The 23,895-nt window shown below is 40.0% G+C and overlaps 1 protein-coding gene across 1 annotated transcript in view; it reads right to left on the bottom strand.

The window, feature by feature from the left end:
• FMN2 (formin 2) overlaps nt 1-23,895 on the bottom strand; it is a 354,893-nt gene that overhangs the window by 96,121 nt on the left and 234,877 nt on the right. Inside the window, exons 10-14 of the mRNA XM_054972122.1 lie at nt 15,202-15,293; nt 14,923-15,052; nt 11,442-11,588; nt 8,400-8,459; nt 5,449-5,569 (exon numbers count right to left, since the gene is read on the bottom strand). Coding sequence (XP_054828097.1) covers nt 5,449-5,569; nt 8,400-8,459; nt 11,442-11,588; nt 14,923-15,052; nt 15,202-15,293 — 550 coding nt within the window. The remainder of the gene's footprint in view (nt 1-5,448; nt 5,570-8,399; nt 8,460-11,441; nt 11,589-14,922; nt 15,053-15,201; nt 15,294-23,895) is intronic.

Genomic DNA, 23,895 nt, shown 5'->3' with positions numbered 1-23,895 from the left:
GTCTCAAAATGCTGTTGTTACTCCCAGGGGGTGTGATTCCACTCAGAAGCCTGTTATTTCAGTCTCAGAACATGTCCACTACTCCCAAGGGCTGTCATTCCACTCAGGGGGCTGTCATTCCAGTCCCAAAGTGCTTCTGCTACTCCCAGGGGTGGTTATTCCAATCCCAGAGTGCTTCTGCTACTCCCAGGGGTTGTCATTCCAGTCCCAGATCCCTTTTGATACTCCTAGGGGGCTGTCATTCCAATCAGGCACCAGAAATTCTAGTCCCAGCGTGCTTCTAGTTCTCCCAGGGGGCGTCATTCCAGTCAGGCGCCTGTCAATCCCATACTAGAACACTCCTCCTACTCCCAGTGGCTGTCATTCTACTCTGGGGCCTGTCATTCCTGTCCCAAAAAACTTCTACTTCTCCCAGGGGATGTCATTGCACTCTAGGGGCTGTCATTTCAGTCCCAGAACCCATCTGCTACTCCCAGGGCCTATCATTACACTCTGGAGCCTGTTATTCCTGTCCTAGAGAGCTTTTGCTACTCTCGGTGGCTGTCATTCCAGTTCCAGAGCCCTTCTGATACTCCTAGGGGCTGTCATTCCACTCTGAGGCCTGTCCTTCGAGTCCCAGTGTGATTCTGCTACTCCCAGAGTTTGTCATTGTGCTCTGAGGCCTGTCATTCCATTTTCTGAATAGTCTATCTGGGCCCAGAGACCTTCCTGGAAAATCCATTCCACATTTTCTTCGCAACATCTTTTTTTTTGCTGTAATGTGTTTCAATGGAGCCCATGCAAGTAAATTGGCATTTGTGGCTCCCATTATCTCCAATGGGCCTTCAAGCCTCTCCCATGTTGGAATCTGGAGAGCCGGGTTTGATTCCCCACTCCTCCATTTGAAGCCAGCTGGGTGACCTTGGGCTAGTGACAGTTCTCTGGAGCTCTCTCAGCCCCACCCACCTCACAGGGTGTTTTGTTGTGGGGATAATAATGACATACTTTGTAAACTGCTCTGAGTGGGCATTAAGTTGTCCTGAAGGGTGGTATATACATTGAATGTTGTTGTTGTTATTTCCAATGGGCAATCCTGCCATTCCTTTTAGTACATCCTACTCGATCATGCACCTACTGCTGCCGCCTCCTGCATCTTCTGATGCCACGGGTCAGAGGCTTGCCGCTCGGCCTCTTGCTGATTACTGCCTCCTCCTCCAGCTCCCAGCACTCTGGCAGAGAGGCTTGTCTGCACAGGGTCTACCCAGCCTTGGTGCCATCACCACCCGGCCCCTCTCCACTCTGCCCCATCCTACCTGGTCCCTGCTCTATGTGGTGGCCTGCCAGGGATGAAGCTCTCCTGCGGCTGTCAGCTGCACCCAGTGCCCCCTCTTTGGCAGTGCTGGGGGAAGGCTGCCCCTCCTGCTCCTCCCTCGATCTAGCCCTGGTGCTACTGGTCTCTTTTCTAAATTGGAGTGAAGTGAAATACTAAAAATAGATGTAAGTAAGTTAAGTACCTGCACATAAATGTAAGTTAAGTTAAGTAAGTTAAGTAAGTAAATGTATGTATGTAGTTTTTATTTTAGGTTTATAGGATTATAGCATATAATTTATGTTTGTATGTTTGGAAACTGAAATTATATTAAAAAAACAAAGAAAATTATTTCTTATGTGAGAAGCAATATGCAATGTATTTTGTGCTGCCTGTGACTATTGTTTATTAACATTCATATCCTGCCTCCCAAAAATGTTCAAGACAACAAACAATAAAAATTAAACATTTCCTAAAAATGCAAATACAATACAATACACTCAAAAGCCACATAAAAATTATATAGTACAACTATAAACAGAATTACAAACCACATAAAATATAAATAGAACAAAATATTGCGGACTGCTTTTGCTTGCCAGTTGATGGCTTCAAAAAAATAAACAGAACCCAAGCTTCCCACCCATCAACAGGCAAGCTAAAAGCAATGATTCCCCCGCCCTTCCAACCATCCAGCTGGGGTACTCCAAAGGTAGCTAGAAATTGGAGGGGGGATCCTATTAGTTTTCTATTTTTAGGTGCACACACACACAAAAAAACCCTGCTAAAAGTGCTGCAGTAGTCCCACTCTCTCAACACCTTCCTAGGCATCCCTGGGGCTCTGACAGTGTGCTGGCAGGCCCAAGCTTGTTCTACACTTCTTCCAGCTACCTTGCATGGAAGGACTGCTCCAGCTGGCATGCACTTCTCCTCAACAAGAAGGACAAAAGTAGGAGCTTGGAACTTGGGGGGACCACAGACAGCTAGATACATTGATAGGTCAACTAAATTTCACCCCTCCCACATACAAAAAAAACCAAAGAAACTGATCAAAATCAATATACAAGATAAGCTAACCAATATCAACTTAACCACAAACCAAGTGAAACAAAAGTGTCACTAACACATAAATAGCAAGGAATACACCCACAAATCTCTTGTGGGAAAATGTAAAAGCAGCTGTGCTGTTCAGCATCCCATTTCACCCAGTGACCAGTCAGGTGCTCAAAGCACATTGACAAGCCAAAGTATCCTCCATGCACTGCTATTCAAAGGATTACTGTCTCTGAATATGGAGACTTCTGCCTCTGAATTAGGGTGACTATTCATAGTTGTGGCATTACTACAGAAACAGCCCTTTCTATACTTGGCTCAGGTCACTTGGTTAGAGGTGCTCAGAGCAGGACTTCAGCAGATGATCTCATTTATAGATTATTCCTATGTTCTGGTTTGAAAGGGCTTTAAAGAACAGAACTATGAACTTGGAAGCATACTGAAAGCCAACAGAGATAATTAAATATAGGCATAATATCATCACTATGGAATGTGTTTGATAATATCAAAGATGTAGCATTCTGATCCAGCTATAATTTAAGAAGTTTTCAAAAGACCTCCCCATGTAGAGTGCATTACAGTAGCCTAAGTTCAGTGTATCCAGAGCATGGATAGCTGAAGCTGGCTCATTAGAATGATGTTCTGTGATCCTCATGGAGTACATAACGGTTGTTAGGTTGGTTACAAAGAGGTACCACAATATAATCAAAAGCATCAAAGGGAAACAACTTGATCCATAGTGCTTTGCATTCTTAGAGAGTATACAGGGAAAAGAAAGTTCTCTATTAATGGGCTAGATATTGATGTAACGTAATATAAGATTGCACAAATGCTCACATCTGCCTGTGGCACATCAGTCTTTTGCATAAGCACCACTAACACTGGGCAAGTGCTTCAATGCCAGAATAATTACATTTGTTTGTTTGTTTGTTTGTTTGTTTGTTTGTTTGTTTGTTTGTTTGTTTGTTTGTTTGTTTGTTTGTTTGTTTGTTTGTTTGGTTGGTTGGTTGGTTGGTTGGTTGGTTGGTTGGTTGGTTGGTTGGTTGGTTGGTTGGTTGGGCTGGTGTAGTTCAGTGGTTAAGTAACTGAGCTGCAATGCAATCCCACTACTGCCATGAGCTCAGTAGGTGGCCTTGGGTAAGCCACTCCTCTCAGCCCCAGCTCCCCAGCTGCATTGTGGGGATAACCATACTGACTTTCACTGCTTTGAGTGGTAACTCATCTGTCCAGAAGAGTGGTGCACAAATGAACAGTTGTTATTATTTCACGGATTGGACATAACTGATGGTAAGGGGTCAGGAATGAGTTTTCCTGTGAATTTCCTGCATTGTGCAGGTGGTCGGGCTAGATGACCCTTGGAGATAACTTTTAGCTCTATATTTCTATGTTTCTAATCACAATCTCCCCATTTATAGCACTAGTAGAGTAAGCAAGATCAGGCAGTTTGTATCTGTCAGGCTATTTTTCAAAGCAGACTTCCTTTTTGTGATCATTTTGCATGGTCAGGAAGCCTCTGGATTGCAGAGCAGACTTAAAACTTGTTAAATATTTTCCTAAATACTTTAAGAAGGTATACTCATTTTGATGTCCAATGACAGGGAGGAAAGAACTTGTATGAGAGTACAGTGATTATCAGCCTCTACCTAGTGCTGTTGCCACTGAAGGATCTTTATCAGGGACAGATGAAGGAAGTTGACATGTTCAGCATAAATAGGTGAGGAGTGGGGTTACTGATGGAATATTATAGCTATTTCACACATTAAAAGCAAAAGTTGTTTATCTGTCAATTACAAAGGGCAAAGAGCTGAATATGCAGCTAAACAGATCAAGATGATGAGCCAAGCCACAAGTGATGCCTGACACAGGTTGGACGCTTGTCAGCTTGGCTCTCCATTTAATTGAAGTTTACAGAGCAGCAGTCTATGGGAAGGGAGAACATGCGGTCGAGAGGGGAGTGCAGGCATTGGGCTGTTGCCAGGAGCCCCCCTTCCCCTCCGCTGGGTGTGTGTGTGGGGGGGGTTGTAAATTTCAATTAAATGGAGAGCCAAGCTGTAAGACCAGGATGCCTACATTTCCCATCAAAACTTGAGGTAAGCTGACAAGTGTCCAACCTGTGTCAGGCGTCACTTGTAGCTTGGCTCTAAGATGCTAAACTCTACCTTCTAATTGTAAAAAAGGACAAGGCTTTGAAAATGTACATAGCACTGCTGGATTTTCTAAACATTTCACATACATTATAATACTAATCATAACTCTTCTGCAAGACAGGCCAGTACTTTTATCCCAATATGGGAGAGTGGGTCTGACAATGAAAGAAATGTGGATTCTTTAAGTCAATCTAAACTTTACCTCACCAGCATATGCGGCTGAATTAAGATCTGAATTGAAATTTGGTTCACAGTTTGAACTCTTAGTCACTATCCACATTATTTCTCAAGATGCTCAGGAACTGAAGAATTGCCTGCACTGGAGGTTATGTAGAATCTAGTTGATTTACAGTGCATTCCTATGGAGAGTTACTTCAATTAAGTCCTTTGACTTCAATAGTCTGAAACGAGAGTAACTCCCCATGGAAATGCACTCTTATAGAATGGCTTCAGAATTGGACCAAGTAACCTACAAGGTTCAGTCAAGGAACATTTTCACACTCATTCTACCAATAACCTTGTTCAAAGAGTTTATGAAGTTTTGTATACTCAAATATTGTGCATTCAGAGGGAGAGTGAGTAATATGTTTATGGATATTTTTACTAACTTTCTCTTTGTGGCATGTTAATTTCTAGAGGATGACTTCTCTACCAATATTCTCATTTTCTCCAGACAGCACCCATAAATTATATTTAAAAGCCCTCAAATCTTGTTAAATGTACAGTCTATAGTAGGACTGCTTTTTCCACCATCCATGACTTTTGTGATCATCTCATGGGGAAATTTTCATGGAGGGCTCTTGTTTGGTATGTCTGCCAGGCTTTTGGGCTTCCTGCCATCACATGATTGGTAAATCTGATCTTTAGGCTTGCTGGGCCTGAATGTTATACTCATTTGCAAGACTGTTTGGTGTGTGTATCTCAAATACCAAGTGATTGTACAAATCCGGAACTACATACCTCTCAAGTCTTTTTTAAGTTTGCGGAGGTCCTTTTGAAATTCTTCAAATTTTAGTTGAGAAGCCTGAAATAAGTCTTGTGGCTCTGGAAGAGGGAAGATACATTGCTCTTTTCCAGCATCCTGAGAGAAAAATAAAACAAACATTTTCAAACATTAAAGATAAGAACTTGCTTCCTTATCTCCTATACAGGAAAGCAAATATTATATCAAAGCAGGATTGTAGTTCAGGTAGAACTAGGAATAGTACTCACATGGAACACTAATTTGCCCTAAGAATTGTGTTTTTTAAGGTTTTTTTATCTTGACAAGAAAATGCCATTCAGATAATGAGATCTTGTTTTTAAAATAGAAACCTTTTTGGTTTTTAAAAAACCTACAGTGATTTTTATTGATCCTGAAAAAAAACCCTCTAGTTACTATAATTGCTACAGGTCATTTAAATAATGTAAGAAGCTATTTTTAAGAAAGTTGTCCATTATAAGCAGGAAAAAGCTACTAAACTTAAAACTTATTTAGCTCAATATAAACACAATTTATAACTATCAAAATACATATAACATCGACTAGGTGACAGGATGATAGAAATTTTTACTGGTTCTGAGGAAATCATTGCCTCATTTTGGCGAAGCTCTGCCTGTGTTGGAAGAAGCAATGTCTGGTGTACAAAGAGAAAGAAAAGAAGACCCTGAAGAGGGCAGGAAGGGCTAGTCAGATAGGAACATGAAGTCAACACCTCTCTTTCTATTGATTATCATTGGTACTCTCAGGGTAATACCCTGCTTCTTCTCTAAACTTCTCTCTTTCAGTCAGCCAGATCGCTAGAAGTCTGTTTCTCCACCTTACTATCAAGTATGTCAGTTCTTAAATACATTTTCCTTACTGTTTAATCAGTTCACGTGACTATTGTTGTGTAGATACTCTGCCAACAGCCTGGCTTTGAGGCACAAAGTCCTGTGACATAGATATCATTTGTTGTTGCTCCCATTAGGTCTTAGAGTATTGGGCTAAGGAGACTGGGATTCAAATCTCCACTTAGCTCCACTTAGCTGGAAACTCACTGGATGACCTTGGGCCACCCTGTATCAGCCTAACCTATTTCAGAGGATTGGGAGAATAAAACAGACAAGGGAGGTATATGCCACCCTGAGCTGCTGGGATGAAGGAAAAGATAAAATGTAATAGATGAAATATTTAAGATGTGAAGGGGGAGCTCTGAAAACAAAGGTATATTAGACAAACCCACTTATCAGTTCCTTACTAAGGATCAGGTGAGAGGGAAAAAAATGAATCAAGCTTTGAACTGAATTTTAAATTCAATAAATTACAGTTATACAGCTGAACACCATATGACCATAGAGAGTGCTTCTCCAGCTGAGAACCAGAAAAGTTTTATATAACAATACTGTAGTAAATAAGAATTCAAAGTTGTATGGGCAGAAATTAACAAGAGACATTGACCTTTCCCGCCTTCTCCTTCCTGCTGTAACCCACTGGGCCTTCAGAAACTTTTCTCCCAGAGGGTACCGAGGAACTGTGCTGCAAAGGATGTGGGGATCTGCAGTGGGGACAGGTAATTATGAAAAGCCTCCCCCCCCACCACCCTGGTATGCCTTCCTGTCAGTGGAAAACAAGGCTAGGAAACAAAACTATCAACTCAATTTATCTGCCTCATTGTGTTCACTAGAGTTATGATTCAAGATTTCTCTCAGACTCATTTCTAAAAAATGATTTAGAAATTCCCCCTGGAAAGGATGTCCAACTAGTATCAGAACTTTGCCAAAAATGTAGACTTCACAGATTATGAAGGATAGGACTTGTCATTTCCCTTTTTAATATTGAGAAATTCACTTACATAGTTGTTTTCTAAGTACTGCTATGTCTAGCAGCCACTTACCAGATGGACACCAAACCCCAATGAGCCCAGAAGCACCTAGCTTTGCATCTGCCCACTGGAAGAATGAAGAGTGCCTACAGAGATCAGCCAATGTTCTGACAGTTGACCTTGAAGCTGCTGGCATGGAGTAGCTTGATGAGCCAGAGCTCAGAGGGAGGGGGGCAAGACCTTGGTTACTGAGGCAGCAGGCATGCCCCAAGCCAACTTTGAAGTAGCCCCTGGCTGCAGCTAGCCCATTTTTCTAGAAAGAGATTACAAGAAAGAGGGGGACTCACAGGGCCAGGAAGGGGGTTTTCCAGCTCAAGGAATTTAACCCACCTCCCTTCCAGCATAGGCAGTGCTTGAAAAGATGAAGCAGGAGTCCTCGCTATGTGGTACTATAGCACAGGCAATTAAATGGCAAGTCAGTACATTGGGAATGGCTTGTTTGGGAAGATATTGATGACTGGTTAAGCTCTTGTCTACCCTTCTGATGTGTTTTGCCAACTGTTTTTCATCTTCACCAAAAAAAGCATATCTAAGCCATCAGCAGACATTAATCAAATACAGATATTATCTAAATCATGCTGCCATCCTTAAACAACTAGAGCACAAGGGGCTCTTTCTAAATTACATTTTTTTAAAAAAATAGAGTTAGGATAGTGTGATCAATCAAAAATATGGCTACACATTCTTTTTCCATGAGCAGGAATAAAAGCAGCTCAAGGTATCCATTTCCAGTAGGAAAATGGAATGGGGAAAAGGCCTTCCTCACGTGCCATTCTCCTCCTTAAGAAAAGCAGCACCAGAAGGTGCATTTGAAAAAAAAATTAAATGAGCTGGAATTACACAGAAGATGCTCTTCCATCTCAAGAGAGGGGAGGACAGTTTCAAATCTCCACTTAGCCACCAAGTTCTCTGGGTGATCTTGAGCCATCCTCTTTCTCTTTCAGTATAATTTAGCCCACAGAGTTGTTGTGAAGATAAAATGGGGGTGGAAGACAGATGACATATTGGCTTCCATGAGTTCCTGGATGACAGTAAAAAGAATCAAGAAAATATATAAATAATACTCACCTCATCAAAATTACGTAGATAATATGAGACAATATATGATAGAAGACTTCTGCTGTTGTCCTGCGCAGAATAAAAATAAATTATGATGCTTATGTTTTTTGTCTGTCTGTGGAAATTTTACACATACTGTATCATGCACACTATATCTGTAATCTTTATAATCTCAACTAGAGTAGTTTCTATTCCTGGAAAAGAGAGAATTATAACAGTATGGTAAAGGAGGGCTCAAAGGACATTGGAGGAGGACAAACTAGTGTACATCTATGTAATTAATAAAGTAACCTGATGTTTAAACATAAGAATTATAATAATAACAACAACATTTATATATCACCCTTCAGGATGACTTATCACCCACTCAGAGCGGTTTACAAAGTATGTCATTACTATCTCCACAACAACAAACACCCTGTGATGTGGGTGGGGCTGAGAGAGCTCCTAGAAGCTGTGACTGATCCAAGGTCACCCAGCTGGCTTCAAGTGGAGGAGTGGGGAATCAAACCTGGTTCTCCAGATTAGAGTCCCGCGCTCTTAACCACTACGCCAAACTGGCTCTGAAAACACAGTAAATAGAAAAACAGGACAAAAAAGGGTTAATTAACTAGAAACCATATGGAGTGAGCAGAACAAAAGACTTTAGATTCTGAAGTTATCTAGTTTCTGGCGTGTAGCTGTGTTGGTCTGCAAAAAGGAGCCAGATTTGAGTGCAGCGGTGCATTAGAGGTCAAGAAGAGTTTCAGGGTATGAGCTTTCAAGAGTCAAAGCTCCTTCTTCAGATACCAAAGGGAGCTTTGACTCTCAAAAGTTTATGCTTTGAAAATCTTGTTGGTCTCTAACATGCCACTGTATTTAAATCCTGTGGTTATCTAGTTTCCCTTTTTGTGTGTGTCTCATACGTAATTAAAGACCCTTTTCTCTGGTTTCTTTTTTCTCCTTCCATCCTGTTACAATTCTTTTATTTATTGTCTATTAGTATTTTCAGATAGAAAAGACTCTTGCTCTTTTCTACTGCTACAGACAGGCTAATATGGCTACCTATCTTGATCTATTTTCAGATAGTAATGGGTAATGGCAGCAAATGATCAGAGAGATGAGATGCATAAAGTGTCTGAATTACTATATTTATTAGTTAAACTACTGGCTACTGCTCATATCCAAAAACTTTATTAATAGAGAAGTGTTAAAATTCAGGGTAATTCAATGAATTGGTTGGTAATAGGTACTGGGAAGACAAAACATCTTCAGTAATTTATGGAATCCATTACTATAGGAAGTTGCAATATTCACTAGCATAAATGGCTACCCAAAGAGATGGGCACAATCATGAAAAGGTATGTTAGCCATGATAGCTAAAAATGAAGCCTTCATATTCCTGGGCAGAATACCTTCCACTACTACATTCTAGTGATAAACAGAAAATGGCTCCTCTGTCACACCCTACTTGAACGTTTCTCAGAGACTTCACCCTAGCCACTGTGGGAGAAAGAATGTAAACCTAGATGGATCTCTGGTCTGACTGAACACAACAAATATTATATTCTCAAAATACTTCTATTCTGTAAAGTAAAAAATCACAATTAATTTGTAGTTTCGTAGCTCATTAACGAACAAAACATACAAAATTCAATATGTAATACACATTTGGGGGAAAATTCTGATGTGGCAATTATAACATAAATTACTTTCTGGGAAACTTAGAAAAAGACAGACTGTAGTTTTTATAAGTGACCCAAAAACATGTTCTGAACCATCAAGAAATGTGGTTTGGGCTTTTCTATATTATTATTTACAAATGCATGCAATTTAATTACTTGATATTCTCAGATTTTCTTCTCTAATTACTTACACTTAATAGCTACAATTGCACCATAAGTTGATCCTAGCCACATGGGCTTTGCATGCAAACCCTATGCGTAAGTGCACAGCCTGTGTCTGGTGGAAGATCAGGATCATTATTGTCCTCTTAACGTTTATGTTGAACATTACATTGGAAGAGAGGAAGCATCACTCACAAGCCCCACTGTCTCTGCCACCACTGGCAAAAAAGCAAAGGAGGGCTGAGGAATGCTCCATTTTCAGCCTCAAAATCACAGCAGGTATTAACTACCAGAACGTGGTATACACTGATTGGTTTCTCAGATTTCAAAAGTGATAGGATCCAAGAGAATGTCCTGTTTGATATGAAACAGAACCATGAAAAATAGAAACTGCTTTTATAGTATCCTGAGAAAGATTGCAGGGGGAAGGGTTTCACAAAAGTGACCGTCAAACCCCCATTAGAGCTCACTGCCATTCTTAATGATTTGTAATACAGAGAGTTGCATGCTTTGTCCACTTAAAGCATACTCAATCTAGTGCCTTGAGATGGATAAATTAAGCATAAATGAGGTCACTTTACAACAGTTCTCTGAAACCAAAGACAGGCATTGCTCCACAGTATTGCCTCTTTTGATAATGGCATTCCAACGCTACTAACAAATTAGAAATCAGTAGTGCTTAATAGCAGATCTCAAGATGCGTAGCTTCCTGGAGAAAAGAAGCTTGTAACATATGCCAAATCAGTTACAATTTTTGCAATCTGCAATGTGATGCTGTCCCCTAGGTTCTTCTTTATTCTTTTCCAGTAATCATAACCTTAAGACTATTTTACTCTTTAAATACTTTCTCTGACAAGTGCAGACCATCATGCCCATGAGTACATTCATAGGAGCGTGATCTGTTATCCTGAAATAACAACTCTCCCTATCTTCTTCATATTCTATATGTTTGCCATGGGAAAAAAGAACCCCTGTGTTTTCTCTAATTCTTTATTGGGCACATTGACGCTCATTTAAACTTTGTTCCCATTTAAACTTGAGACAAGCAACCATAGAAATGAATGTATTACCTCAAATATGAAAGGTGGAAAAGCAATTCAAGCTAAGCTATCCTCAAATTATCTGTCTGTACATGTATGTATTGTTGATTCCAAACTCTAAATCTAGAGCCTAAGAAAAACTTTGGAGGAAAATTTTACAGCAGTCTGAAAAAAATTAAACTTACACTACTCTTGACATCTTTCAGTTTGGGAAGTATGTCTAATCCAAAACCATCTGCCTGTCCTCGTGTCCTGTTTCCTCCATTCATGTAATTTCCAAAGGCAAGGACCAAACCTAAAACCCGCATCACTCCTGAGCCACTTTTCAGTGTCTGAAAAAGAAAAGGCAAATTTAAACACATTTAATTTGCAATGAAAAGTAAAACGTTTCTATTTTTTCCATTAGAAATATGTATACTATTATTTTTAAAAGTATCATATTTATACTAGGATTATTGAATGAGGTTGCAACATCATCACTTTTATGTGTTCCAAGTGTTTCATGTACGTGGTATTACTGCGATCTATAAAGTAGGTTAACTACTGTGATTCTCAAGTCTAGAGATCATGGGCAGAAGCTATGGCTTGCCTAAGGCTGTCTTCTGAGCGCATGGCAAAGGTGATCTTTGAACCATAGATTTCCTGATACAGAGTTCAGTCTCTTAGGGTCAAAGTACACATGACACTGGAGTACTGTGACTGGAACTCCTGCTGTGCTATTTGGCTACAAAAAACAGCTGCTGGAGAAGGAAAGATATGGACTGTGCCATGATGATGAGGAAAGGAGGGTAATTCCACCACCATTTCCTTGATTAAAAATATCTCCCCACTGGATTGCTTTGAGGCCTTGCAGGGTAAAAAAAAAAGAAAGAGGCAATACAGGTATCTGTCTTTTTTCTACCCGAAGGTTAAAGATGCCATCCTCTCACATGTCATGGCTCCAATTCATACTGTTTCCATACTTTTAGATGTTTACTGCCTTGTCCCCACAAGGCCAGACAACAACTCTGATCTTTCAGTCATGGCAGTCCACAATCACGTGTAATCTGGCATTACACCAGATCTACAATATGTAATATAGTTAAATAATAAACTTTAATGAAAATTAATTACATTTGTAGGATCTCCAAACTGCAGTTCATTACACTTGCAAACATAACTGATCACCAATGATACAAATACCTAGGAAATAGTGGTTGGATCAGTGAACCACTGATGGAAGGTGCCAATGGTTGCAAATTTCCCCACTTTCTCCTTCCCTTGCAGCCTTTTTCAGATTCCAAGGGTTGTGTGGAGGTCTGTAGGCTGCAGTGAAATGGGAGGAAGGTGAAATGCCTTTTCTGCATCTTCCATCAGCAGAGGTCCAGATGGAAAAGGGAGGAAGAAGAAATTTCACCTGCTCTCCTCATTCCACTTCAGCCCACAGAGCCACATGGCTATTATGCTAGACCCCCAGAATGAACTTTCCTAAGGTCAGAAAGGGGGGGGGGGATGCATGAGTGGATGGCTGGACTGAACTCATTGTTTACAACTTTGAAAATGCCCTCTCCTCTAGTCACTGTTCACTCAAGAACATGCTTAGGTTTTACAGCTATGAAATTTTAGTCCCATCAATAAACTGTGGCCTATAGATTATATTGTATCCATTTAGGAAGGAGAGGCAAATGGGCACTAATGGAGGGGAGGACTGGGGATAAAGGGCTGTGGTTCTCTTGGAGGGTAATAGAGCTGGACAAGTCATGTGATCAGTTTTTATATGATATTCTGAATGGTATGAGGGGAAATCCAGAAGAAATCAGCTTCTCCTTTTGTCCAGTGAAAACTATGCAGCAAAACACCTTTAAATTTGCATCCTAAGACAAATTCTGGCACCTTGACTACAGAATGTCTTGCTGGATGAATCTCTCTCTCTGAATGCTGACTAATTCAGAGAAAAGAAATGGGATGATAGATTAGGGTCTGGTGCCCAGAGCCTAATCCAGTAGAAAATGTGATTTCCATTCTTGTTTGGAAATCATTAGAGAAAAAAAAGAGACCCAGGAAAAGCTGCAACTTGAATTGTTCTCTTCACTTACAGGTTAATCCTCATTCCACTGCAGGCGCTGAACCAGAACCAGTGACAACTGTGGAAAACTGAAATTGCCATGGATAGAAGCCCTGAAACTCTAATGTTTGGCATGATCGCTTTGCCAGAACTACCAGCCTGTTGTTCCTTACAATGACCCACTACTGGGAAGCAAATTGCCAGTGTAATGCAACAAGATAGGGAACACTGGCCAAGGTGTAGTCTCTCTACACAAGACCTCTTACACAAGGATTCTTAAATGAAGGGAGACACAATGTGGAAAGGGTTTGTTTATTTCATCTTTGCTTCCCCAAAGGGGAGGTGAAATTGACAAAGCCTTCGGGAGGCGAAGATGAAATAAAGAAACCCTCTGAGGAGCAAGCTCTACCAGCTCTAAAGAGGTGAAACTGACAGAGCCTTCTTTTAAAACTACCCTTCCCAGCTAACATTGTGTCCCTTCACTTGAGTGTCCTTTTGTAAGAGAACTCATGTAGAGAGACTCTAGTGACAGGCACATTCCCTCTTACTCATCCCCACCACTCATTGCGACACAATTAACAAATACTATCACCTCCCTTTTGTAGTATCCTGAGAAAAATCTCTGCAGTGGGTCATTTTTTGCTGGAAGAAAGGTTCACAAAAGTACCCTTCTGCAACCTTATTTTGAAGAAGGGGGTTTCATTTGCTCACAGTAACATCACCAAATAGCCAAATATGACTGGCTATATGGCATGGCGACATTATCCCATTAATTATTTAATCTGTGATTAGATGAAGATCATATCACAAACAAAAGAATCTCCAATGAAAGGAAGAATTGTTGCCTAAGCTGCAGCAAATGGGTGTCTCAGCAGGCATGAAAAAGCCCAGTCAAAAGCTCAGGCAAGAGAGCTTGTTAAGGACAATTCAGACCCCTGAAAGGACCCTTTTCATTCTGCAAATGTGTGAGGACAAATATTGAGTATAACTAGAGATATTTTTTCAACAAAGAAATACAACCTTAAGGTGAGAAGCCATTTTACTTCATTGCAAAGAAGTGTTTGACAATCTTAAGTTTATAGTTTTTTCAAGAAACTTTTCCAAACTACTACTAACTGAACTTGAAGCATAAGTAAGAAAGAGCACCATTATTATACTTGTGTTCGAGGATGTTTTGCCATTGTTCCATAACTTATGCCAATGTTACCAAAATCTCTGATATGATCAATGGAGATTCTGCCAGAAAGGATATCTCCCCTCCCCCCCATATTCAAGCACACATTGAGAGAAGTATTTGTTTGGAAAATGCTCAAGGGAAGGCAGTGTCAGTTACACAGAGACACAATTTAGCTTTGGCACAGGAATAAGGTACATTATTCTCTAGAGTTTGATGCGCATTGGCTACAGACTTGTGATGTTATATTTCAGCATTGAAAGCCAAATCTTAAGACGGGCTTTGATCTTGAAGCACAATCATAAAGCGTTCCATTCAGCAGGACTGCTATCCTTCACATTTAATGAGTGCTTAAAGTAAATAAAACTTTTGAAATATGAGTATTACTGAACAAGCAAGATTAAATATCAGCAAATCTAGTTCTCACATCAGATGGTCCAGAACCTACCTCACACAGTTTCTGAAGCAATTCAAGTTTGCAATGGATAGAGGAAATGCTTTCTGAAAATGTTGATTGGAACAGGATACAAAAAACTCGTTCTGAGAAGTTGGGAATTAGTGACAGCTCATAAAGAAATCTAAATAAAAAAGTTATTGGAAAAATGTTATTTACGTTTCTCATTGTAGGAACTTCATAATTAGGAAGTGTTCTTCCCTGTAGCAAATCTCATACAAGCCACAAGCCAATATAATGCCCGCCCAGATTTGTGCTACACAGAATCCTTACTGTTCAGGCTTGTCCAGTGATTTGGCATTCTCCTTTTCCTTGCTTGATTTGCCATGTTTTTCTATTTTTTCCAGTTCATCAGATTGTGCTCTCTTTAAAAATGAAACAGAAAATGAAATTAAATAAGATTTACTCAACTAATTTTTGTGGCAGGGTATGAGCTTTCATGAGTCACAGTTCACTTCTTCAGACACCATATAGGAGCTACTGGACTCTTGCTCTTTTCTACTGCTACAGACAGACTAACATGGCTACCCATCCTGATCTTACTCAACTAATGTTCACATAAGATCCTTCTGGATCAGACCTATGGTCCTAGTCCAACATATTGTTTAACCCAATGACCAAATGGTTTTTGTGGATTTTCCAGGCTGTATCACCATGGCACCATGGCACAATGCCAAGACCAATGCCAAGACCACAGCTATACAGCCCAGAAAATCCACAACAACCATTGTTCTCCGGCCATGAAAGCCTTCGACAATACACCAATGACCAAACATTTACCTCGAAGGGCAAACGGGATAGAGGCTTAGGTCCTCCCAGCACTGGTATACTGTCAAATCCCCTTGTGTACATCACTACCTCTCCCCTGACAGTGAATTCCACAGTTTAATAACTTGTTAAGAAGTATTTCCTCAAGTCTCTTCAAAGAGCAATTTTCCAACAATTTCACTGGGTACACCAGAGTTGTAGTATTATGGGGGAGGAAGAAAAAGTTTCTTCTACTCACTTTCTCCACCCCATGCATAATTTTATAAAGCTCTATCATGTCTCCCATTAGTTGTATTTTTTTCTAGACAGAAAAAGTCCCAGGCTATCCAGGCTTTCCTCGTAAGAAAGTTACTCCAACCCCCTAATCATCCTAGTTGCTCTCCTTTGTACTTGTCCCAGTTCTGCAATGTCTTTTTTGAGATGTGGCAGTTTCAAAGGTATCGACTCCCTACATCTAACAATTTCATTCATGTACATATATTTGCTGTGTGTACAGCACATGTTTGTGGTTCATAGATTAACAGTACACGTAACAAAATCCAAAAGCTACCCATATAGTAACTATGAATAAATTGTAAGGAATCTATTTGCTCAAACATGCAGTAAGACAGTGCATGGTCTCCCTCACTCCCCACAACCTCTTGAGTGATTCATACACTTTCCTAGATCAAATGACCTTCTTAAGCATGACGGTATTCTTTTCCAATAGCTAGTTGTTGCACCTGAAGGTAATTTGATCTCCAAAGAAACACATTTCTACACTGATAATATTTTGGGGGGAACACTATTCACCTGCACAGGAAAGTGTCTATGTGGGATAAAGAAGCTAAGGATCAGATGCACACAGGAGCCTCTTAGATGTTATGATATGATAGGCACCTCTGAGATGTTGTGATATGCAAAGGCACGTCAGGTCACTGGATGAAGTAAGCAGATGCAATACCTGTTCATCGTTTTCTGTGGATGCAATACCATTTTCATTATATCCACATTCTGCATCATGCCTAATATGCTATGATCACTCAGATTGGGTAATCCTAGTCCAAGTACATTGCTCTTCAGATGTTACCTTATATTGACTGTATCAACCTACACCATGCTTATTAGATGCCTCTTGATATGGACTTATCAATTTATACTGCGTAATCTGCTTTGAGTTTGAGAAAGCAGGACTATAAATGCAGTAAATATCATTTTTGTGAATACAGCTAGAATAGAATATGTTCTGTGAAATATAAGTAGAATTTTATGAAAAACTGTTGTGCTTTGAATTGTGAAGCCCAAAAGCCTGAAAAAAATGAAGCCAAACACACAAACAGTGGAATATAAAATGGGGCTTCCCTATTCTCCTCAAAGGCATCTTATTAGAGGGAACATTCAGCGGATGGTTTATATAAAATTTCATTAGGTCCTGATTGCACTTGACACTTCTTTGAAATAATACGTTGAAATAAATTACTCAGAAAGCCTCTGGGTACAAGCTAATTGTAATAGAGCACAACACACAGATCACACAGTTGCACTATGTTAAAGTTCTGCATCAAATATACTTGAAGTAGGAAAGAAAAACATCTTGAGTATTCTGCAATGCAGTCTTCAACACTCTTTCCTCATAAATCCTTGGATGTTCATAACTATACTGTTCTTCTCGCCTTCACATTACAGATCCATGCATTTCTAATCAGAGCACATTCCTATTTGGGGCTGATAAAGTGATATCAGTAATGTTGTCTGGTTACATCACTGATTTTAATGACTGGCAATTCCATGAAGGAAATAAAATTAGTCAGAAGTAGAAGAAAACTGAGAGATCTCTGTCTTTTGGTGCTACACCTCTGAAGATGCCAGCCACAGCTGCTGGCGAAACGTCAGGAACTACAATGCCAAGACCACGGCTATACAGCCCGGAAAATCCACAACAACCATCGTTCTCCGGCCGTGAAAGCCTTTGACAATATATTAAATGAATCCACTCCCCAATGTACTTTGTTTTAACACATTTTCTCCATTTTATACCCATTGTCAAAATGCAGGCAGTAATTGTGGCAGAAGGCCTATTTCCCGCCACCCTGCCCAGGCATATTGTTCTACCATGGGAGATGTGGAATTTAAGCAGTTGGGTCAGGTATTTAACACAGAGTTCACTTCTCCAGTCTTGATCCACCTTACCATCAACAGAACTAAAATTCTTTTTACTACCATCATCACCACCAACTTCTGGAGTGATTCTAGTGATTCTATGAGCCCCTTTCTTTTTGTCTGTTTAAATACTCATCCCCAGATTAGGAAGCTACCTCATTCTTGGTCACCTACTCCAGACTGCCAGAGGTGTAGGGGAAGCCTTGGGGATCTCATTGTTGTTGTCATTAAAATCCAAGCAAGAATCCTCCCATTTTCTTTGTACCTTAGTATTTGTACCAAGTTTTATGTGGGTGTAAACTCACTATCTTAACTCCCAATTCATTAAATGATTTTTTTCTTATGTTTAAAGTTATTGATTACAAAAAAAATAAAAGCAAGTAGCTGACAAAAAATATGTAACAATTTCCAAACAGGGGAAAAACAAAACAGGTCATGAATGCAATCTTTCCCCCCCAGATCTAAAGTGGGGGGTAGAAAGTGCCATCAAGTCATAGCTGCTTATGGTGACCCCTGCTGGGGTTTTCAAGGCAAGAGATTAAGAGCGGGACCACAAGTGATGCCTGACACAGGTTGGACACTAGTCAGCTTCCCTCAAGTTTTGATGGGAAATGTAGGCATCCTGGTCTTGCAGCTTGACTCTCTGACTGCTGTCCAATGGACTTTTCAACTGTCACTTGTCCAACATTCCGCCAAGCTGCCTACATTTCCCATCAAAACTTGAGGGAAGCTGGCAAGTGTCCAACCTGTGTCAGGCGTCACTTGTGGTCCCGCTCTAACTTGGCAACCCTGGTCTTCATTGGAGGTCTCCCATTTAATTACTAATCAAGGCCAACCCTGCTTAAGCTTCCAGGATCTGACAAGATCAGGCTTGCCTGGGCTGTCTAGGTCAGGGCAGGTCTAAAGTTACAGCTTCTAGGAGCTCTCTCAGCCCCACCTACTACACAGGGGGTGTGTTTGTTGTGGAGATAATAATGACATACTTTGTAAACCACTCTGAGTGGGTGTTAAGTTGTCCTGAAGGGCGGTATATAAATCAAACATCATTAAATTATAAGCACAAATTACTCCTGTGCTTAGTTATGCAGATGGACTTGGCCAGAGTGGAACAAAATATGACACCTTCACACCTAAAGAGGAAAGACTGGGAAAGCCAAAATGCTAGATCGTATATCCTTCCTTTTGGGGGCAGGAAGACCAGAATAGACTCAATGGGGGGGATGGACTCCCCCTGGGGGGATTATAAACTCTCTGTACACACCAGAGAATCTTTATCTTCTGTTGAACTCTTACTGGGAACATCTACAAACCATAAAGGGGTAACTTCTACCCCGGGATTCCATCTTGACATGTCAAGGGGCAAAGTGGAGAATCTTCAGACCACAAAACATTTTAAACTGTAGCAACTTTTAAGATTTACTAGCTATCCTAGTCATCATAAAAACCCCTGTGAGATAGGTTAGGCTGAGAGTGTGTTACTGACCCAAGGTCATCCAGCAAGCTTCCATGGCAGTGAGGATTTGTTCCTGAGTCCCCCAAATACTAGTCCAACTCTAACCATGCTAGTTCTTACTTAAAAGGATGATGCTCAAGGCCAGTGTCCACAGTTGCTCTTTTTGTCTTAGCCATTCTTAAGCACATTCCAGCCACATTCCTCCATTCCAGCCACATACTATCTAGTGTATACTTCCCCCTTCCCGATTTTATCCTTTCAACAACCTTGTGGACGTAAGTTAGGTTGAGAGCTAGTGACTGGCCCAAGGCCACCCAGGAAGATTCATAAGTGAAGATTTAAACTTGGATTTCCTGGATCCTAATTTGACATTCTAATCTCTATACAACACATTGGTCTTTTCATTAAATGACACAAATTCTTTATTACCATTAGTTTCTTTCAGGGGCATTATTCATGAAGGATTGTGTTCTTGTTTAACTAGAATTAAGTGCACTTCTAAATAGAGATTGCAATTCAGCTCAGGAGGAGTGCTTGAATATATACCCAAAAAATAACTATTCAGAATTATTTGAGTATATCCAGATATATCTGGCAGACCAGTTTATCCACACATGGGCTTTCTCTGTGGTGGCCCCTACCCTGTGGAACGGCCTGCCTGAGGAGGTCAGGAGAGCCCAAACTCTCCTGGTTTTCTGCAAACGATGCAAAACTGAATTATTCAAAAAGGCTTTTTACTTAGATAGGAGGGAAGTATTGTGTGTGTGTGTGTGGGGGGTCTCAGATGCTTCGCTAATGAGTTAGGGACCATAGACTTCATGATACATAGCCTTGCATATTATCTCTTGCTTTGAATATGTATTCCTATATACTACCTGTGCTTCATGTTATCTAATATCTGTCCTAGAATTGATTATGTTCTGTTTCAGCAATTCTTCAGCTCTGTATTGGATCCTTGCTAATGCTATGTCTTTGTAAAATCCTATGACATTGTGTATGGAAATGTCCTTGACACTGTATGGAAATGTCCTTGATACTGATTGTACTAATCTCACACTACGTAATCCGCCTTGAGCCACAGTGAGAAAGGTGGACTATAAATAAATAAAATAAACAAACAAACAAATAAATAAATATTTACATACATAAACATTACCATAGAGTCCAGTAGCACCTATAAGACTAACAAAATTTGTGGTAGGGTATGAACTTTTGTGAGCCACAGCTCACTTCTTCAGATACAGCCATAGAGTTAAGGATTAGATATAGGCATGAAGCAGCCACTGAAAAAGCCCAAGCCTGGTCCATGGCAGAATGTGCCTTAGACAACTGATAATAGACTTTACTAGGAAGACTGGAGCTGCCACACAGCCACATGCAGGGAAGAGCAGTCCTTCCAGTTCCAAGTCAAAGGCAAGCACCAACACCTTGAACTGGACCCAGAAACTAATCAGCAGCCAGTAAAGGGATATCAGAATAGGAGTGACATGGTCCCGTGACCCGTCCCACACGACAGTCACATATAACAAACAGTTGCCATTTCCAGGTCATCATATACCATGAAAACTGTATTACAGTAATCTACCTCCAAGTTTACTGAAAAATGGACCAGTGTGACCAGATTAGGTGTCTGTAAATAATAAGCTAGTTTCCTAACTTGATGTAGCTGAGGAGGGGAAACATTTTTTTTTACTGTCACGGACCTGACTGTCCAAATGGGAGATCAGGATTGAGCAAGAAACCCAAGCTCTTAACAGATCACTTAAGCGAAAACAGCACATAACCGATGGCAGAAAGAACAATCCAATTTAAATCAGTAGCCCCTTCAGCCAGCATCACCTTCTTCTTATCTGGATTCAACTTCAGGTTTTTTTCCCCTCAGCCAGTTGACCACCACGTTCAGACATCATTTATAAGTATAATTTGTTTATTTAAATGTTTATACCCTGCCTTTCCTCTTGGTTCATGGTAACTGTTTAAAGCAGTGGAAATTAGCTATGCATTATTTCAGCCAGATTGCAGCCATGGCCACAAAACTGCACACAGCTTAGTTGTGTATCCCAAAACTACCTCCATAAGTTTGTACATGTCACCTATTATCTCAGCTTCTCCTATATCATTTCCACCATCCTTTCTTCACCAACTTGTGGAAAATATACACAAAATAATGTTTACAGAATCAAGCACTGGCTCTCAAGTTATTTCTTGTTTGGTGATTAACAGTACATCATTTTATTTATCATAGATATGTGCATACTGGAGAGTTTCCACACTGCTGAACAAGCCATGGAAATTGGTTATGCTTTGTTTCAGACAGATTTCAACTTCAGTGCTTGGCTTTAGGCTTGTTTAATTTTGTTCCCTGCTACCATTCCCTATTGTGTCTGTTTCCCTGAATGTCCTAACTGTTCTCACTATTACACTTTGCTTGGTGAATGTCCTAGCTGTCAATTATATTGTATTGTCACTTGCACTGCAGTAATCTGCCTTGGATCTCAGTGAGAAAGTGGACTACAAACAAACAAACAAACAGACAGACAGACAGACAGACAGACAGACAGACAGACAGACAAGTTTGTAAAAGTCACATTAATCTTCTATTTTTAATCAGTTGTGACTTGCAGCCTTTCACTCACTTCTGTGCATCAGGTTTCTGGTACTTTCTTGTCTCTCCCATGAAGTAATTCAGCAGAAGAATAAAGACAATATAATATAAGCTTTGCTGGACTGGACCACAGGCTCATCTGGTCCAGCATTCTGTTTCGAACAGTGATAGCCAGATGCCTCTGGGAATCCCATAAGGAAGATGTTTTCCCATAACATCTGGAGCTCAGAGATTTATTGCCACTGATCTAAGAGCTATAGTTAACCATACATTTATTAAAAAGAAATGTAAGTGTAGCATAGGACCTTCCTTAGAAAATACCATAATTTTAATCATAATTTTAGTAGCTTGATTTTGTAAAAACCTTGTTTAAAATTTCAATTTAAGACAATATCTTTCCTCTTGTTTGTAGAGTAAGACCTGATGCAATACTTGCCAAAGTAAAACACTTCCTGAGCAACTCTGCATTTACACAGCATCTTGTTGAAACTAGGCCGCTACAAAACTACACAAGTTATCAGCCCAGTTTAAAAATGACAAACAGGGCAGATGGGCCTGGGGGCTGTCTCCCCTCCACTGGAGCCTCCTCACTGGAAGTAGTTGGACACAAGATAAGACTCTCCTCATCTAACCCAGGACTGTCCCATTAGAGAGTGGTAATCCTCACAACCAGCCAGGACTTGCTTTGTGGTTGGAGTGGCCAAGTGGAGGCATTTTCCTTTTCCTGGGCTGTTTTTGCCATCCCAAATCGCCATGAAGACAAAGTACAATGGGAAAGTATTTTCACCTCAGCCAGTATCACATTTAAATCATGCTTCAGTTTGTTACCTGACAGCTGTTTATGTTTCTCTTTCTTAAACACTCACATGATCTTCTATGACATGAATAGTAGGATTAAAATGGAGACTAGTACATTAGGGTACAGCTGGATATAACTAATTATGGACAAAGATTTTTTAAAAAATGTTTCAGATTCTTTCCTACAGAATAATAAAAGTTGACGTTGTTTTAGGGGACTACGATTTATCTAACCAACTGTAACCAATATGGAAGTAAACTCCACTGATTTCAATGGGATTTGCCTATTAGTAAGCATTGTTAGGACTGCAGCCTACACATTTATAATGTTTGTATTCCTCCCACCCAGGGAGAAAGTCAGCAATCGTCTATCTCCTTCAAACCATCCCATTAATAGTCTCACCTAGTATTTTATGTTTATTAATCAGCTTTTATTTATGCATGCAATTTTTGTGCAAATATCCGTTTTTAGGAGAACTAAGGCATTTCTAAGGCTATTGGAAAACAATGATCACAAGAGCTCATTTGATGAGCCACATTATGGAGAAGCTACACACAAGCTGAGGAATGTGAAAAAAACCATGTAATATCAGTCCAATATCATCTTCTCTAGCCAAACATAATATAGATCAATATCCCTAAAAGATTATATATTTGTTATTGCTGAAAGACAAAAATGACTAAGATATATTTAATAGCTGCATAGTTTAACAAGACTTTAATTCCTCAGTAAACAGGAATTGAGCCCTCAGGATTGTGGCTTTTGAAATTAGGGTGTGTTTAGACTTGGAGACTGCTCAAACTTCTTTCACATCTCGAAGGGAAAGCACTATGCCAAACATATGTAATCAGAAAAAACAGTGATTACATTCTGAGAAGAGATCATAAAACAAATGTTCCCATATGTTTTTGAGATCAAATAGAATGCCTGAGAACTAGCACCGTAATGTTTTAAGTTGAGAGAGAGAAATCCCCCAAAATGACAATGAATGCAGTGTGTGAAAGTAACACACTTTTAAAGTTAATCAACATTTAAATTAATCAACAATTTTTAAATATGTTAAAGGGAAATTGGGAGATGCTATCAGATTTTTCCAATTGTCTCCTTCCCTCCAGGGAGGACAAACTGGAGTCAGAAACAAAAGGAGAACAGGAATATTTCACTTTCCACAATCTTAATCCTGATCATCAGATTATTGCGCAG

The sequence above is a fragment of the Eublepharis macularius genome, chromosome 1, assembly GCF_028583425.1.
Source record: "Eublepharis macularius isolate TG4126 chromosome 1, MPM_Emac_v1.0, whole genome shotgun sequence".
NCBI classification, from domain to species: domain Eukaryota; kingdom Metazoa; phylum Chordata; class Lepidosauria; order Squamata; family Eublepharidae; genus Eublepharis; species Eublepharis macularius.
This window is presented reverse-complemented; position numbering and strand designations above follow the sequence as displayed.